Source organism: Peromyscus californicus, unplaced genomic scaffold (assembly GCF_007827085.1).
Source record: "Peromyscus californicus insignis strain IS unplaced genomic scaffold, ASM782708v3 Scaffold_9__1_contigs__length_137607984, whole genome shotgun sequence".
In the NCBI taxonomy this organism is placed as follows: domain Eukaryota; kingdom Metazoa; phylum Chordata; class Mammalia; order Rodentia; family Cricetidae; genus Peromyscus; species Peromyscus californicus.
This window is the reverse complement of record NW_026294617.1, coordinates 7,187,026-7,203,728: the sequence shown is the minus strand read 5'-3', so window position 1 is coordinate 7,203,728 and position 16,703 is coordinate 7,187,026. Positions and strand designations below refer to the sequence as shown.

At 47.1% G+C, this 16,703-nt stretch overlaps 1 protein-coding gene across 1 annotated transcript in view; it reads right to left on the bottom strand.

The window, feature by feature from the left end:
- Nucleotides 1-16,703, bottom strand: part of Nceh1 (neutral cholesterol ester hydrolase 1) — a 69,357-nt gene that overhangs the window by 9,234 nt on the left and 43,420 nt on the right. The window contains exons 2-3 of the mRNA XM_052730206.1: nt 12,992-13,220; nt 9,721-9,790 (exon numbers count right to left, since the gene is read on the bottom strand). Of these exons, the coding sequence (XP_052586166.1) occupies nt 9,721-9,790; nt 12,992-13,220 (299 nt within the window). The remainder of the gene's footprint in view (nt 1-9,720; nt 9,791-12,991; nt 13,221-16,703) is intronic.

Genomic DNA, 16,703 nt, shown 5'->3' with positions numbered 1-16,703 from the left:
GGCTAGTTCTCCCCCCTCTCTGCACCCTCCCCCTTTTGGAGACAAGGTTTCATGTAACCCAGACAAACTGGTATTAAATTTGCTAAGACTGACTGGGAACTCCTGATTTTACTGAGATTATGGGCGTGCATGCCTCTGTGTGTGTGTGTGTGTGTGTGTGTGTGTGTGTGTGTGTGTGTGTGTGTGTTTGAGCGTGTATTACTGAGTAATACACCCCATTCTAAAATACATCTGCAGTCTTCCAGGGACACAGCATTGAAACTTCATATTACCCCATTTAAGCAGTAAATCCTCAAACTAGGTTTTTGGTATCTCAGAACATTTGTCATGATTTTGGTGGATTAGCAATATTTCCAGTACAAAATTACTACCCATTAACAATATTCTTTTCCTTGTCAGGAGAGGGGCACACACCTGTGATCTTAGCACTCAGGCTATAGAGGCAAGAAGATCAGAAATTCAAGGTCACCCTTAGCTACGAACATGAGCTGCATGTCATAAACAAACAAAAATCCTTACCCAATAAAACCTATTATCTTCCTCACCAGATGTGGTACTCTGCACACATGTAACCCCAGCACTGTGGTTATCTGCACACATATGTAATTCCAGTACCAAGGAGACTCGGGAGGAGGAATGCCAAAACCAGCCGAGCTCCGTAACGAGTACAGGTCAGCCAGAGCTATATATGAGGACAGTGTCTCAAAACACAAACAAACAAAAGCCCAAACATGATAAATACATCACACACACACACACACACACACACACACACACACACACACACACACACACTTTCCTTCTAAATTCTGCCTGCACTTCACCTAATTCTATTTTTTAAAAACACTGAGGTGTGAGCCCTGCCCCCAAATTCCAATTTCATTGCTGTGGGCAGAAACCCTGCATCTATCTTGGAGATAAATCCCCAAGAAATCCCAGTGTTGCACCAGGCCAGAAACACCAGAACCCCAATCACATGCTCCCCCATTCTCAGGCCGCTTCCTGTTTCCACAGCAGGTCCCCTCTCCATCCCCAAGAGCGTCCCCCCCCCCCATTCTCCCATCAAAAGTACCCTGCCTTTCATTTTAAATACCATTTCTTTCAATAATTTTCTGAGTCCCTCTCCTTTCTTGGAGTCAAGGTCTGACAACAAACTGTAACCCAGACACCTCAAATTTCTCGAGAAGAGAAGGATTCAGAATGATATGTCACAGAGTTCTCCGCAGCACTGGCCCTGTGAGCTCATGCTTTGTTTGTTTTGCTGAGGCAATGTCTCATGTAGGCCAGACCGGCTTCAACCTATGCAGCTGAGGATGACCTGGACTGCCCAATCCTCCTGCCTGAGTGCCAGAATTACAGACATGGTCTAAGTGGCGCTAATTTGGAAACTAGAAGTTCATGGGCTGCCGGCACTCCGCCTCCAGACCCATCACGTACTTTGATGTTTATTACAGACACCAGGAGAGGAGGCAATGCCGACAGACTGATAATCTGGACTATCACTAGTGGCCAACGAGGCCGGAACAGCACTGTCCTCAGAAAAGCCTAAGCTGGAAGCCTTGCGTCCAGCTGTCTGCAGGACACAATGTTTGCCTCAGGTCGTTCCAGGTAGGTGAAAGGTTGTGTGATAGGGGAGGATGAAATCATCTTCCTCTTGACTCAGTCAACAGAGAGAGGGCTCACAGCCTTTCCAGCTACCCCGCCCCGAACGTTCCCCTCTCCCAAGAAAAATTCAGTAGCTTCATCTTGGGAACCTTAAAAGGCTTATCACCCTCCAAGTCTGGAGAACCTATATCTTCAGTAGGGGGAATCCAAAATAAATTAAATAATTACATCCAGCTTATGCCCTCCACTGGATAGAGACGACCCCAGAGGAACAATCTATGTATTCCTTTAACAAAGTTCTTTTTTATTAAAGGAACATACAGTGGAGTCTGGGACAGAACTTGGTTGGTAGAGTGTTTGCCACTCTACCACTATACAGGAAGCCGAGGGTTCCATCCCCAGCACCGCATAAACCCAGGCATGGTGGGACATGCCTATAAACCCAGCAACTCAGGAAGTCAGGGCAGGGGCATCAAAAGACAAGATCATCCTTAAGTACATCGCAAGTTCAAAGCCAGCTTTGGCTACATGAAAGCCTGCTTTAAAAAAAAAAAAAAAAAAGAGGCAGGAGGAGGAGGAAAAGGTGAGCCAGCAGGACTGAGGATCAGCAGCTGTTCACCCTCTCCTTCTTCAAGTATGGTTCATGTATGAACGTCGGAGACAGAAACGTGCTGTTTCTGCTTTCAGCATTTGCCTCGAGAACAAGAAGCATTCGCACTACCCTGACCACCAATCCTTTAGCAAGGGGGGCAGGAGGCGGGGTGGAGATTAGAGCAAAGGCTTCACTGCCTGGATAAGCACAGCATTCAATAACGCAGGTGTGGAGGCTCCTATCTGTGAGCCCAGCACTTTGGTGGCTGAGACAGGAAGACTGCCGTGGGGACGAGGCCAGCTTCGTCTAGATGGTGAGCTACAGGCCAACCTTGGCTACAGGATGTGATCCTGTCTCACAAAGGTGGGGGAAGGCAGAGAGCTCAGTGGGAAAAGCACTTGCTGTGAATGCACGAGGCGGCCCTGATTTTGATCCTCAGAACCCACATAACAAGCCAGGCATGGTGGTGTGCCTCTAATCCAAGTGTAGGAAGGGCAGAGACTGGTAGATTCCTTGGGCTTCCTGGCCAGCCAGCCAGCGTAGCCTACTTGGTGAGTTCTAGGCCAGTGACAGACCTGTTCTCAGGAGAAAGAGGACAGCTCCTGAGGAAGGGCACTGAGGTTGTCCTTTGACTTCTATATCCATGTGCACATGCACCCTCAAACACACAAATACACACAGGGTTGGGGGTTCAAAAGATTAGGTAGATATTGGAAGCTCCACCAAAATCTTAGAGATCGAATGCCAGGGCCCAGAAGTGAAGTCTTCAAACACCGTGAACCTCCCAAAGTGCTGGTCCCGGCTTAAGACGTCACAGGGCTCCCGGGGGGCTCAGTGGTGGAACACTTGCCTCGAATGCATCAGGTCTTAAGTTTGGTCCCAAAGGCAGGGAGAAGGAAATGTCTTCATGAGACATATCTGTAAAGGTGGAGAGACTCCAGTTCCAGGTGCTTATCTCAACTGCCTTCCCCTGCCCTTACCCTTAACCAAGATACTCAGCCACTGAGTATCAGCCACTCAGTACTAAAGGAGCCAGGCAATCCAGGAAACCGTGTGCTTCTAGCTGCCTCTCTTGGTGTGGTTCCAGAGGCTGAAGAGGGAGCCACAGGCTCAGTGTGAAGCAATGGGGCCAGGCATAGGTTGACTACGGATGCATCACAGAGCTGTGTGTGTGTGTACATGTGTGTCCTGGACAAGTATGTGTGTGCATACGTATGTAGAGGCGAGGGTCAATCTTGGCTGGCATTCCTCAAGATGCCACCCACTTTACTTTTGAGACAGCTTCTCACTGGCCTGGTTCTCACCCAGTAGCCGAGGCTGGCAGGCCAGTGAGCGGGGGTGGGGGGGGTGGGGGTGGGGTGGGGGGGTGTCTATTTTCTCCACCTCCCTTGTACAGGAATTAGAAATTTGCACCAACAACAACACATTTGGCTTTTTTCATGTTTAAGTGTGTTCTGGGGATGGAACTTAGGCCTTCATTCTTGCAAAAGAAACACTTAACCAAATGAGCTATCCCTCTGAACCACTCCCTCCCACCTAAAATTCTAAAGGATCGAATGTGTAAGACGAAGGTCTGGGCATTCTTTCCCCTTTGGATTTTGATTTAAGAAGTGATCAGAAACAACATACACTAATTAATGTTTGAAAAGAGTGGTTTGTTACTTAGCTCCAGCAAAGAAAACCAATCAAGCTCTTTTCTAGAAACACCCACAGGGTCTTCTCTCTGTAGAATTAAAGTTTGTGATGCTGTCTGAGCTGGCCGGGGCAGACGTGGCTGAGTGGGCATGTGTGGAGCTGAGCTTCCCATCTGTGCTGTTGTTTTGTGTGTGTGTGTGTGTGTGGAGGGGGTGGGATTGGGGGCCTCACACATAGAGCATTCTATCCCTCCATGGCTTCCACGAGGAAGAGAACAAAGAAGGAATATGTAAGAGTAAGGTTGTTGTCTGAATTTAGATGGTCTTTTAATAAAAAACTCAGAGCCAGATATCAGGGTAAAAGCTGAAAGATCAGAGAAGCAGAGCAGCAGCCACTAGTTCTTACCTCCATGAAATCCTCAGTCTAAAGAGTGAGTTCCTGTTTCCTCACGCCTTATATACCATTCTCTGCCCTGCCATATTACTTCCTTGGATTAAAGGTGTGTGTGCTTCCCAAGCAAAGGCATGAGATCTCAAGTGCTGGGATTAAAGTGTGTGCCACAACTGCCTGACCTCTATGTCTAATCTAGTGGCTGGCTCTGTCCTCTGATCCTCAGGCAAGTTTATTAAAGTCCACAGTATATCACTACAGAGGTTACCATGTGGTTTTCAGGTCATGTATACCTAAAACTACTTAAGCACATAGGCACCATACGTTGGCCCATCAAAGCACTGTGCCTTTGGAAGTCTGGAGCCCAAAACTTTATGACAGTAAAAACAAGGGCCTGACGTCTTCAGGGCTTTTACCCTGGTGACCATCAGCATCTTGTGTGACCACATTTGCAACAGGAACCTACAGCTCTGCCAAGTTTCAAGTTCCTCACCTGACATCAGGTGGAATGTGATGTGGTTTAAGGCCGCTTTGTAAAACAGTGCATAAATGTACAAAAAATTTAATTATAAGCAAAAACTTGAAAGTTTTCCACATCAAAAAAGGATGGCATTATAAATCCCTTGTAGAATTTAATTTATCCAACATCCTATGTGGATTGACAACCAAGAATAGCCATTACACTATTCTTTATTATTGTGATGGCTAACTTTGTTTGAGACGGCCACTATTGGCCTACCCAAATCACAGCCTATAAGCCACTCTAATAAATCCTCTTTACATATACACTTATACACATACATATGTACATACGTACATATCCATTCTATCCACCTGTTCCTGTAGAGAACACCGACTAACGAAATTTTCTCATACTGCTTCTTTAAAAGAAAGGTATGAATCTCTCTTGTCCCTTATACCTTATGGTCTTCGTATTATGTTTGACTAAACAAAACAGAGGTTAAAAGGCAGTGTGTTGAAAATATCCTACTTTATTAATGTAATATCAGATGGTCCTGGGTTTTATAAATAAGAATACAACCATGCAAATCAGATATAAGACACCTTTTCATTTACCAGATACATAATGTACAATTGATATGTGAGAACTGCAAAGTGCCACAGAAGGCAATAAGAAATAGGTCCTGGCTTTACTCACTTTTTAAAATTAAAGGCCTTTATGTAAGTCAGCCATCAGGCAGGTCCCCTGCCCCTGCTGACCAGTACAGGCAACGTATTTGTAGGAATCCCAACCTTTGGTGCTTATATCACACAAGGTGGTTCCATTTCCAGGCTGCCCCAGTCCTTGCCTACCAGCTTCCAGAGGCACACTCTTCACCAAACCACAGTCCACAGGAAGCAAAGCCATGATTCCACTCCCCAGCCCTGGGACTGACGGTGAAGATAAGGGCCAGCTGCTGCGCGTCTCTGTGCCAGGGAACCGGAGGCTCTGGGAGAACCCAGCATCCAGCACGTTGCTGGAGACTCACAGGATCCTCCACCCTCATTCTTCTTTCCCCTGGTGGGACCAGGGTCCCTAACATTCTTTCTCTCACCCTCTCTGAAAAAGCCCTCTCATCCCGTCACTGTGGACCTCCATAGCCATGGCAAAGCCATGGCTTTTTGTCTAGCCAAGTCCCATTTTTCCTTAAGGGGCTCTGTTCTGGCATCACTTTTTTTAAAGTTTGTTTGTTTTGTTCTTTGGTTTCTTGAAGCCAGGGTCTTATATAACCTAGGCTGACCTCAGACACACTGTGTAGACAAGAATGAACTTCTGATCCTTCTGCTTCCAACCCTCCAGTGCTGGGATCACAGGTATGCACCACCATGGGGAACAGAGCCAGGCTCCATGCAAGCTGCGCTGAGCTACACCACCAGCCCCAAATATCACTTTCTTCTTTTTTCTTTTTTATTTTTTTGAGACAGGGTATCTCTGTGTAGCTTTGGAGCCTGTCCTGGAACTCAATCTGTAGACCAGGCTGGTCTTGAACTGACAGAGATCTGCCTGCCTCTGCCTCCCAAGTGCTGGAATTAAAGGTGCAGCATCATATATCACTTTCTTAAAGGTGCCTTTTCTGACCCTTCAAACAGTATACAGTCTTGCCCCCAGGTGCCTCAGTCACTGCTCACTACCTGCTTCTCACCACTCATCACACTTAAATTATTGGGTCAAGGTTTCTTTTTCAGACTGTGATGTGGCGTTAACTCTTACCCTGCTCTAGCACCAGGACTTAACATTGCAATTGGCCTAAGAGAGATGTTAAACCAATATTCATGGACTAAAAGGAAAAGGAAAGGAATGAGCTTCTGTCAGACTTCTGGACATTCTCTTCGGGTAGAACACAAGGGTCACATGATGCTGGCCATCGTTCCACTAAAGTCCAAGATACCAGGCTTTCTGTGGCTAGCCTGGCCCTCACCACCTTCTCTCACTATTTCTGTCTACAGTAAGTGTGCTCGGAGTCCAGGTGTAAGCTGACCTTTTGTCACATGACTATGGCATTACTCCTGCAGGCTTGCTCAGAGCTTTAGGAGGAGGTGTCCAACATGATGGAGGAGGAGCTGTGACGTGATGCCGTCACCTATAAATATAATGGACTATATTCCTAACTATCCCGGGGCACATGTAACCCAAGGGCCACAGGTTGGGCAGACCTACCAGAACATCAGAAGCCCTTTTATTCCAGTTGTAAACTGGTCCCTAGACAGGTCTGTGTGGTCCTTATCCTGTGTTAGCATGAATCTACTTCGTGTTCACACCTAACCTTACACAGGGTGCTGGAACCCAGGGGAAGGGCTCTTGTTTTCTGCTCCCAGAAGGATTCCTAACCCATTCTGCTTATGAGCTTTAGTGAGTTTCCAGAAGGTGCCCCTGCTCTGTGTCATCGTCGCCCCCAACCACACGGATGAACGTCTGGATGCCCTTTACGTGGACTCAGTGTACAATGGGAAAGTAAGAAGAAAGCAATTGTGTCTCAGGTTTAACTTTCTAAAGTTAATCTTGACTACGTCTTATCTTATACCCTTCTGTGTTCTACGATAAGCCTAGACTCAAAAGTAACGCCCATGTCACTGGAGTCAAGAGGCTTTGAGGCAGAGAAGGGCATGGAGGAAGAGCTTAGGGCATGCTGCCCATTGTTGATATTGAAGTCCTGAGGGCAAGTGAGAAGATTCTGCAGTGAACAAGATCCTCACGGTGCCAAGTGAAGCAAGCCCGACTTCCTTCCTTCCTTCCTTCCTTCTTTAGGCCTTTGAGTAAGTCTAGGTAGCCGAAACTACTGAAGGGCCCCTTAGGCTTCTTCAATACCACATCCTAGGGCCTGGCTCTAAGGACCTGGCTCCTTCAGTGTTCTTCTAGCCCCTGGCCAGTGGCCCAGGCCTGAAGACACGGTTTATTGGATGATTCCTGCATTGTTGAACTTCACCAGGAGTCCTTAGGGATCTGGAAGGCCTGGCTGCAGGTTCAGAAAAGCCTCAGAGATGTACAAAGCAACTGCAGCTAATCTGAGGTGGCAGCCTCCTCACCTCCACTGTGTGGCCCCAGGCTTCTGTTCACAGGGTGGAGCTGCCTGGTGCCTCAGGAGAGCAGCTCTTCATACAGACTCAGGTCTGCAGTGGGCAAGAGAGAGGTGAGCCATCACTGGGAAGATGGCAGGGGGAAGGGAGAATCGGATGAGCCCAGGTCACATAAGAGATGGTGTCTTCACTGTCTGGTCATTTGGCAACTTCCTCCAGTCCTGCCTTGGTAATCAGTAAGGCATGGGTCCTCTACAGCTTCACATCTGGAGTCAGCACCCCACACGGCCTATGTGTCTACTTAGACATCTGACCTCAGGAGATGATTCAGTTTCCCTCCTGTGTGTGTGTGTGTGTGTGTGTGTGTGTGTGTGTGTGTGTGTGTGTTATACGTGTGCGCTGGTTCATGCTCCTGTGAATGTGGATGGTATGAGGAGGCCAGAGTTAACACTGGCTGTTTTCTCTATTGTTCTCTATTTTTTTTTTTTTTTTTAAGACAAGGTCTCTCAGTGAACCTGGAGCTCAGCAATCCAGCTAGCCTGGCTTACTAGCGAGCCTCCTGTCTCCTCCTTAGCGCTGGAATTTTAGCACGCACTACCACCCCTGGGCTTTTCGTTTGGTTTTGCTGTTGTTGTTGTGGGTGCCGGGGATATGAAACAGGTCCTCATGCTTGCACAGAAAACACTATCTGCTGGGCCAGCTTCCCAACCCCGTTTTTTTTTTAAGACAAAGGGCCTTACTGTACAGCCCAGATTGGCCTAGAAATGATTACATAGCCTTGAACTCATAGCAACTGTCCTGTCTCTAGCCAAATGCTAGGATTACATAATAAACCACCATGCCATATTTCCCTGCATGATTTATATGAGAATTTAGAAATTTAGACTCTTCATGCACCCATCATACAGCCAATAACTGAATTCCCTGTTTATGCTGGGATGTTTTTGAGCACAACTGATTCCACAGTGAACATCATGCATTAATTCCTATTGCACACATGGAAGATGGCTTCAGAGACGTAATAAAGCAGAGGACAGTGGCTGGAGTTTTCCACGGGGCTGTCGAGGAAGGGGCAACCTGAAGGAAGATTAAGTGAGGAGATAAGGGACTGGACGCATTGAGAAAATGCTGGCGTGAGACAGAGATGCGACATGTCGTTACCATGGCAACAGCTGTCCAACTACTCAGGTACTTCATAGTTGCTCAAGAAAACAGCTTATAAAAGAGTCAGCAGAGACGATTCTACCACAAGGTCTACACGGCTAAGATTTGTGGAGCACAGTGCTAGGTACAGAACCTTACTCAAAGAAAACAGTGCTGGTTGTAAACAAGATTCTCTTTAAAATCCCAACTGTTTTTAGTTTTCAAAAGTTACTATCAAACTTACAGGTGGCTAGTTCTAGTTAACCTCTTTTCCAAAAGTTTGTAAAACTACATAAAAAGACGCCTGGGAATACAGCTCAGTTGGAAGGTGCCTACTAAGCATATGGGAAGTACTGGGTGGAGTGTCCCCTGGGTGGAGTGCCCCACCACCACCACGGCAGAGACAAAGAGCAAATGCATAGATAGTTAACACAAAGTAACTCAGTGTGTTATTAAACCCAGTTCAAAAAATATTAATAAGATAGACAAAGTGACACGCATCTGTAATCCCGACATGGGACACTGTATTTTAATTACCAAGTTCCTGGATGGTTACTTAGAATTTCTTCTTAATAAAAATATGACTCCTGGAGAGTGGGGAAACAGCTCGGCAGCTAAGAGTGCTGATGCTCCTACAAAGGCCCGGAGTTTTGTACCCAGCACACACATTGGGCAGCTCACAAACACCTGTAACTCTAGCTCCAGGGGATCTGACACACTCTTCTGGCTTCTGCGGGCACCAGCACTCGAGTGCACATACCCACACACAGACATGGACAAATACACGTAAATAAACTATAGACATCTCAGTAAGCACTGTGACTGCTGTGACTACTCACTCGATGGAAACGATGACGGCGTTCAGCTCCTCCGCCAGTGTTGCGCACAGCTGGTCGTAGTAGCTGATTTCTAAGAGAAAAGAAAAATCACTCCAAAAGTGGCCGCTCCAGGTTGTCCACACTTACATATCTCTCAGTACAGACTGTTTGTAGACTAAGATAAAAATAGCAGCAAACACTGAAAAATGCACGTGCGCCAGGTATCTGAGAGGTAGAGGCAGGAGGATCAGGAGTTCAAGGCTAGCATGGAGATTACCCAGGGTTACATGAGACGATGTCAAAAAACCAAAAGAGAAGAAGGGAGAAGGGGAAGGAAGGAAGGGAGGGAGGAAGGAGGGAGGAGGAGGGAAGGAAGGAGGGAGGAAGAAGGAGGGAAGGGACTGAGAGAGGAAGGAGGGAGGGAGGAGGGAAGAAGGAGGAGGGAAGGGAGGAAGGAGGAGAGAAGGGAGGAGGAAAGAAATAGAATTAGAAACTGAGGGAAAGAAAGAATGAAAGGTAAGCATTCAAATGCAAAATTTAAATCTATTTTCTGATAAATGTAATTACTATAACGAAATCGGTATAAGGTTAGTTTCAAATATGTTTTTAACTTATTAAGCATTTATTTTCAAACAGGCTATATGAAATACACCACATGGATTCTGATTTTGAAGCTCTTCAAATACACCCTTTCACAGCAATCACAGCAAATTAGCAGTTTCCTTCTTTGAATTACAAGATTTTGCACTTTTAACATCCTCATTTGCTGTGATTCAGGAAAACCAGCAACGTGAAGAATAAGGTAGTCTCTTTAAGCCAACACAAAAGAAGTGGAATTTTAGGTGGTTTTAGCATTTCCAAGAAAGGGGACTCAAATGTCCTCAGGAGCAAAAGTAATTTAAACGGGTAAGAATTGATTCCTTTGTTGTTCTTTCAGTATTTTAAATCCCATCAGACAGGGATGTAGCTCAGTTGGTAGAGCACTTCCCTAGCACACATGAAGCCTTGGTTTGACCCTGCCACCCCCCACCCCCCCCCACACACACATACCTGGGGGAGGAGGCACACACCTGTACTCCCTGCACTTAGAGGTGAAGGCAGGAGAGGTGGAAGTTTAAGGTCATTCTGGGCCACATAGGGAACCTAGCCTAGAGTACACGAGACCCTGTCTCAAAAAAACAAGTAAACAACAAAAAAGACTTACTGTCTCAGCAGAGCACCTAATACTCCCTTCCTTGTGGACTTCCTTCCTGAGAACCAGAAGGCTAAGGAGAACATGCCCACCTGTACACTCACCAGCCCCCAGCTCCCCCTTTGGTACACCAGCCGAAATCAAGGAGCAATGGCCAGACTGACTCTTACGACCACAGCTTCTGCCATCCATGCCTCCTGTCTCGGACATGACGTCCCCTGACCAGTGCCCATCGCCACAGACTCCCTCTTTCTAAGGCAGACACCCTATTTTACTCACTTTTGGATCTTGGTCTCTAGTACACACAAGAGTGACTGTAACAGTTAACAATGGCTGTCAGCGTGGCAGGGTGTAGACCTCTGAGCATGTCTGCAACAAACATCTAGACTTTTTAACTGGGGAAGGAAGCCCCATCCTGCCTGTGGTGGCATTATTCCACGGGCCCGGCTCCTGGACTGAAAGAAACGACTAACTGTTGATGCAATGGAACAGTCCACCTCACAGGCCTGCCCAGGGCCTTCCTGTCTCGATGGACTGTGCCTCAGAACGCGGGCTGTAACAAGTCCTTCCTTCTTTCCTTAAGTTACTTCTTGTTCGGTGTTTTGTCATAGCAACGAAAAAGGAACCGATCCAGTGACCCACGGTCCAGGGCCGCTCGACTGTGAGTATCTGCATAAAAGTCACAGTATTGGACAAACTCACACACTCAGTGAGCATGTGCTGAGATCGGGAACAAACCAGTGAGGAACAGAACAAACGGTGGAGCTGTGAGACAAAGTTGTACATTCTCATGTTTTCTGCAATAAAAACTGATACAATAATATAATAAAGGAAGAGGCCAAGTTTGAACTGCTTTTCCTCCTATTTTGTTAAAATTACACTTTCATTTGCGTGTGTCTGTGTGTGGGGTGCACATGTGCCATGATGCCGTGTAGAGGTCAGAGGACAATCTCTGGAGGTCAGTTCTCTCTCTTCACCATGGGGGTCCCACGGATGGAACTCCGTCGCCAGGCTTGGTGGCCAGCATTTGTGTCTGCTGGGCCATCTCACCAGCCTATCACTCCTTTTCAGCACAGAGAATTCCCAAAGCCCTGGCCTGAGGATGAGGAAGGAGGTCACCAGAGGCAGAAGCCCTGATCTTCCAAGACAGGCTGTGCTAGGCAGCCTTCTTCCAGCCTGCTCTGTTCATGAGAGATGTCCATCTCCATAGGAAATACCCCTGCACTTGGAAATGCTGTTTTCTTTTAGTGGTTGCATACTTTTGGCATTTTAATCTTTGGTTTCATAAGCTGATGTTGATGAATTAATGTGTATTAAGCAGCATCTGCTCTATTTCATTAAAAAAAAAGCCTTCAAAATAAAGTTAATAAGAGTTACAGATAATTACCTCATATTCTGGCCCAATGAAAGTTTACCTTATTTTGACACAGAAAGCTAGTATCAATGGATCACAATATGTCTATGATTTAGGTCACAGAATTTTTATTTATTTTTGGAGACAGGGTCTCTAGCCTAGGCTGACCTCAAACTTACTATACAACCAAGGAAGAACCAGATTCTCCTGCCTCTGACCCCTTAGTACTGAGATTACAATTGTGTGATAGCACATCAGGTTTATGTATGCTGAGGACCAAATTAAACGCTTCTGGGATTCAAACCAAGGAGTTCGCGCATGCCAGACAACACTCTGCACCTGAGCTACCGGGCTAGCTCAGGAAATATTCACAAAGCAACCTGCAGGCACTAAAAAGTAAAGCAAGGGCTGGGGCTGTAGCTCAGCGGTGGACCATCGTCTCACACCACGAGACACTACTTTCAATCCCCAGTACTGCACACAGGAAGGGCGGGAGGGAGAGAAGAAGGGCGGGACCGAGGGAGGCAGAAGAAAAAAGACAGGCGCAAAGACAGGAAGGAGAAGGGGAGGGACCAATAAGCAAAACCTTTCTACACCATAACCCTATAAATGAAAGAGGCGCTGCTGACGTGGCCAGAGCGACAGGGGAAACCAGGATGGTCCAGGAGAACAGTCCCATTCTTAAACAGTGGTCTCTCCGCTCCGGAGCCAAGCGCCCGACCCACCTGGAGGGGACAGGCACTTACTTGCACTCGCCAGGGCCCAGCCTCCTCCGTGGATATAGACCACGCTTCGCCGCAGCTGCTCGTCGGGTTTTGGAGAGCCTTCAAACACTCTGACTTCCACCCCATCAAAGTCAGTGTCGGTCACCTTCACTTTGGGGGAAGACCTTGCGCTTTTCTTCCCAAAAGAAACGATGATGAAATTGAGCGCGACCAGGTGGTGGCTCAGCCCCAGGGAGTGGATCAGGTTACTCTGCAGGTTGTGGGGAAGAAGAGGGATGCTGTTAACTGTCGCACCGGACTGACGCCCGCCTGCGGGGATACTCACCAACTCCACATTTGGGGTTGGATTTTTTTGTTTTGAGAGCTAATGAGAGGCAGGAATGGGGAGCAAGAGGGAGAACAATCTCACTACGTGGCCCTGGAGGCCTGAAACTTGCTATGGTAGACCAGGTAGATCTGCCTGCTTTTACCACCTGATTAAAGGCGTGCGCCACCAACCCGGGCCACTTCGCTGCTTTGATTTACCCCTTATGCCAGGCTAAGTGACTGGCAACCGTTCCTACAAACAACTGCTCCTGGACTGGAGAGGTCACTGAACACTGAGAACACGACAGCAAATTGTATTCACCTTTGGGTCTTAGAGCTAACAGCATTTTCTCTCTTTCCCTCCCCCACCCCTCTCCTGTCTCCTCCCCATACCCTCCCCCACACCCTCTCCTGTCTCCCCCCACACCCTTTCCTGTCTTCCCCCATACCTCCCCCACATCCTCTCCTGTCTCCCCCCCATAGCCACCCCCACACCCTCTTCTGTTTTAAAGGTAGTGTTTACATAGAGCCTATGCATATGTTCCCAGATTTTATCATTTATTTTAGCCGTGCTGGGGATCAAAACCAGGGCCTTGAGAATGCTAGACAAGTGCTCTACCACCAAGCCACAGCCACAGTCCTGACAGCACATTTTCAGTCCTTTTTAAAACTCTTTTTTGGACCCAAAGTCCTGCCCGACCTTCAGACCTGGGTTGCCACCACGATAAACAAATATGTGATGGAGAAGGTGGGAAAGAGAAAAAATGGAGCAGTGTGTCTGCTAGGGAGAGAGGCAGACCTGGAGACGGGTGAGAGAGAGGGCCGGTGGACATGCTGTCACTGACTAGGGGGTCAGCACGATGGTGTACAATAGCCTGGAGCTTATGCAGATGCAGACTGGGCCACATGGAGTTGCTGGCTAGCCTGAGCTATATGGTCAAACCTTGTCTCAAACAAACAAAAAGACATAGAAAGTACAGTTAGAGAAGAGCCCAAATCACCCACCAGCAATGACCTTTGGGGTTACTCTTCTCTTTCCACTTCTACAAGATCCTTAGCAAAGGGGGTTGGAGAGATGGCTCAATCATGAAGACCAGAGTTCAAACCCCAGAACTCACTTTAACAAGCCAGGCATAGTATAAATTCCCATAACCCTCATTCTGAGTGATCAGATGCCCTCTTCTGGAATGCACCTTCCCCATACTCTCCTCCCCGCAACATGCACACATACACACACAGAAACACAAATAAATAAATAGAAGACTTTTGGCAAAGGGCACGGCTGGGCAGTACTGTGCTTTATTGCAGACCATAAAGCCAGGATCTGACAAGAGCGATAAGCAAGTCACCATTGCCACGGTAGCCACACTTGCCCCTCCGCCTCTGGACACCAGGCTCCTGAGTCACTGAGCCCAGGGAAGTGTCTTTACAGATGAGATGGTTTATTTGACAAGCAAACTCCCTCTGGAGTGTGTGCTGAGTCACAATCACTTGACTCAGTTTACCCAGTCTGCCCAGGAAATGCTGGAAAGCATTGCATCATAAATCCCCCAGTGGTATTCATGAGAAATAAGAGCAGGCGGTGACTGAGCTAACAATAAACAGCATTTTAGGAATATCCATTTTCTATAAGCAACAGGGAAATGAATATTGATAAGATAATTCAATTTCTATACTTGCTCTGACATTTTGTCTGGAAATCTGTCCAATTTACTGACAACTTAAAGTAACTGTTACTATCCATCATATTAAATAAATGGAAGGCCAGCAAGGTAGTTATGGTGCTTGCTGAAATCCTGACAATCCGAGTTCAATTCCTGGAACCCACATGAAAAGGAGGAACTGATTCCTGCAAGCTGCCCTTTGACCCCCCACGTGCCTGTCATAGCACATGTGCGCACAAATAAATAAATAAATAAGGAAATCAATATTTGAGCATGGAGGGAGTGGTGTGTGTGTGCAAAATCCTAAATTTAAATTCTTTGGCAAATTAGAAAATGGCATTTGACTTGCACAGTGAAAACTGCCGGTCTGGCCAGGTCCACTGACACTGTATTCACGGAGACTAGAGTGAGCACAACACGCTCCTCCCCCACGTGACTCAGTTTCCCCAGGCCTTTTGGAACACTTCTGCCTCTTACTTTGCATTCACTCCATTAGCTGAGTTTCTGAAAGGCGGACAGTGTCCTTTGTTTACAACGCAGCTGGGGCTAGGGGGTGGGGTGGCTCTGAGCAGAGACTGAAGGAAAAGAGGAAAGAGGGGGAAAGTAGGTGGTAGAGAAGGAACCCGGAAAGCTTCTAAAGAACTGTGATGTTTGGAATTACTGACAACTAGAAAAGAAAAAAAGTAGTTACCCTAACACCAGGTGTGAGAGTGCCAGCCTGGCGGGTAGAGCGGGCTCCTGAAGGGGTTCAAAGTCACGCTCAGCTACACAGTGAGGTCAAGATCAGTCTGGGATATATAAGTTCCTGCCTCAACAAAATAATCAGCTATCCTGTAGTCCGTGAAAACTGGGTCTGGGGATGTAGCTCAGTTAGGGTAGTGTTTGCCTATCATGTGCAAGGCCCTGGGTTCAATCCTCAGCACCATATAAACCAGGTGTGGAGGTGCCCATCTGTAATCCAGTAGTGATGGATGGAGGGAGGAGTCTCACAGCTCAAGGTCATCCTTGGCTAAGTAGTAGGCTTGAGGCTAGCCTGTGCTATTTGCGATCCTAAGTCAAAATGTGTCTCCCTCTCCAGGTCTGACGGCCAAAGAGCAAACGACAGGATACAATCAGAAACGGTACTCTGCTTGTTAGTATGTAAATTGCTTTGGTTTTTAACTGGACCAATCTCTGGTGGTCAATTTAATGTAGAATTATGGACAATTCTATGATATGGAGAGCTTTGAGGGAAGGAAAAGGCAGTCTTCTGAAACTAAAAATAATAGAGGAAGCCGGGCAGTGGTGGCGCACAGCTTTAATCACAGCACTTGGGAGGCACAGACAGGTGGATCTCTGAGTTCAAGGCCTGCTGTGGGATGGTCTGTATGTCAAATGTGTTGCTGATTGGTCAATGAATAAATCACTGATTGGCAGTGGCCAGGCAGGAAGTATAGGCGGGACTAACAGAGGAAAATTGAGAGAACAGGAAGCTGGAGGGGGAGACACTGCCAGCCGCCATCAGGACAAGGAAGATGTAAAGTACCGGTAAGCCACAAGCCACGTGGCAAGGTATAGATTAATAGAAATGGATTAATTTAAGCTGTAAGAACAGTTAGCAAGAAGCCTGCCACGGCCATACAGTTTGTAACCAATATAAGTCTCTGTGTTTACTTGATCGGGTTTGAGCGGCTTGGGACTGGCGGGTGAGAGAGATTTGTCCTGACTGTGGGCCAGGCAGGAAAACTCCAGCTACAAATGGCGTCCAACGTGGTGGCAAGAGT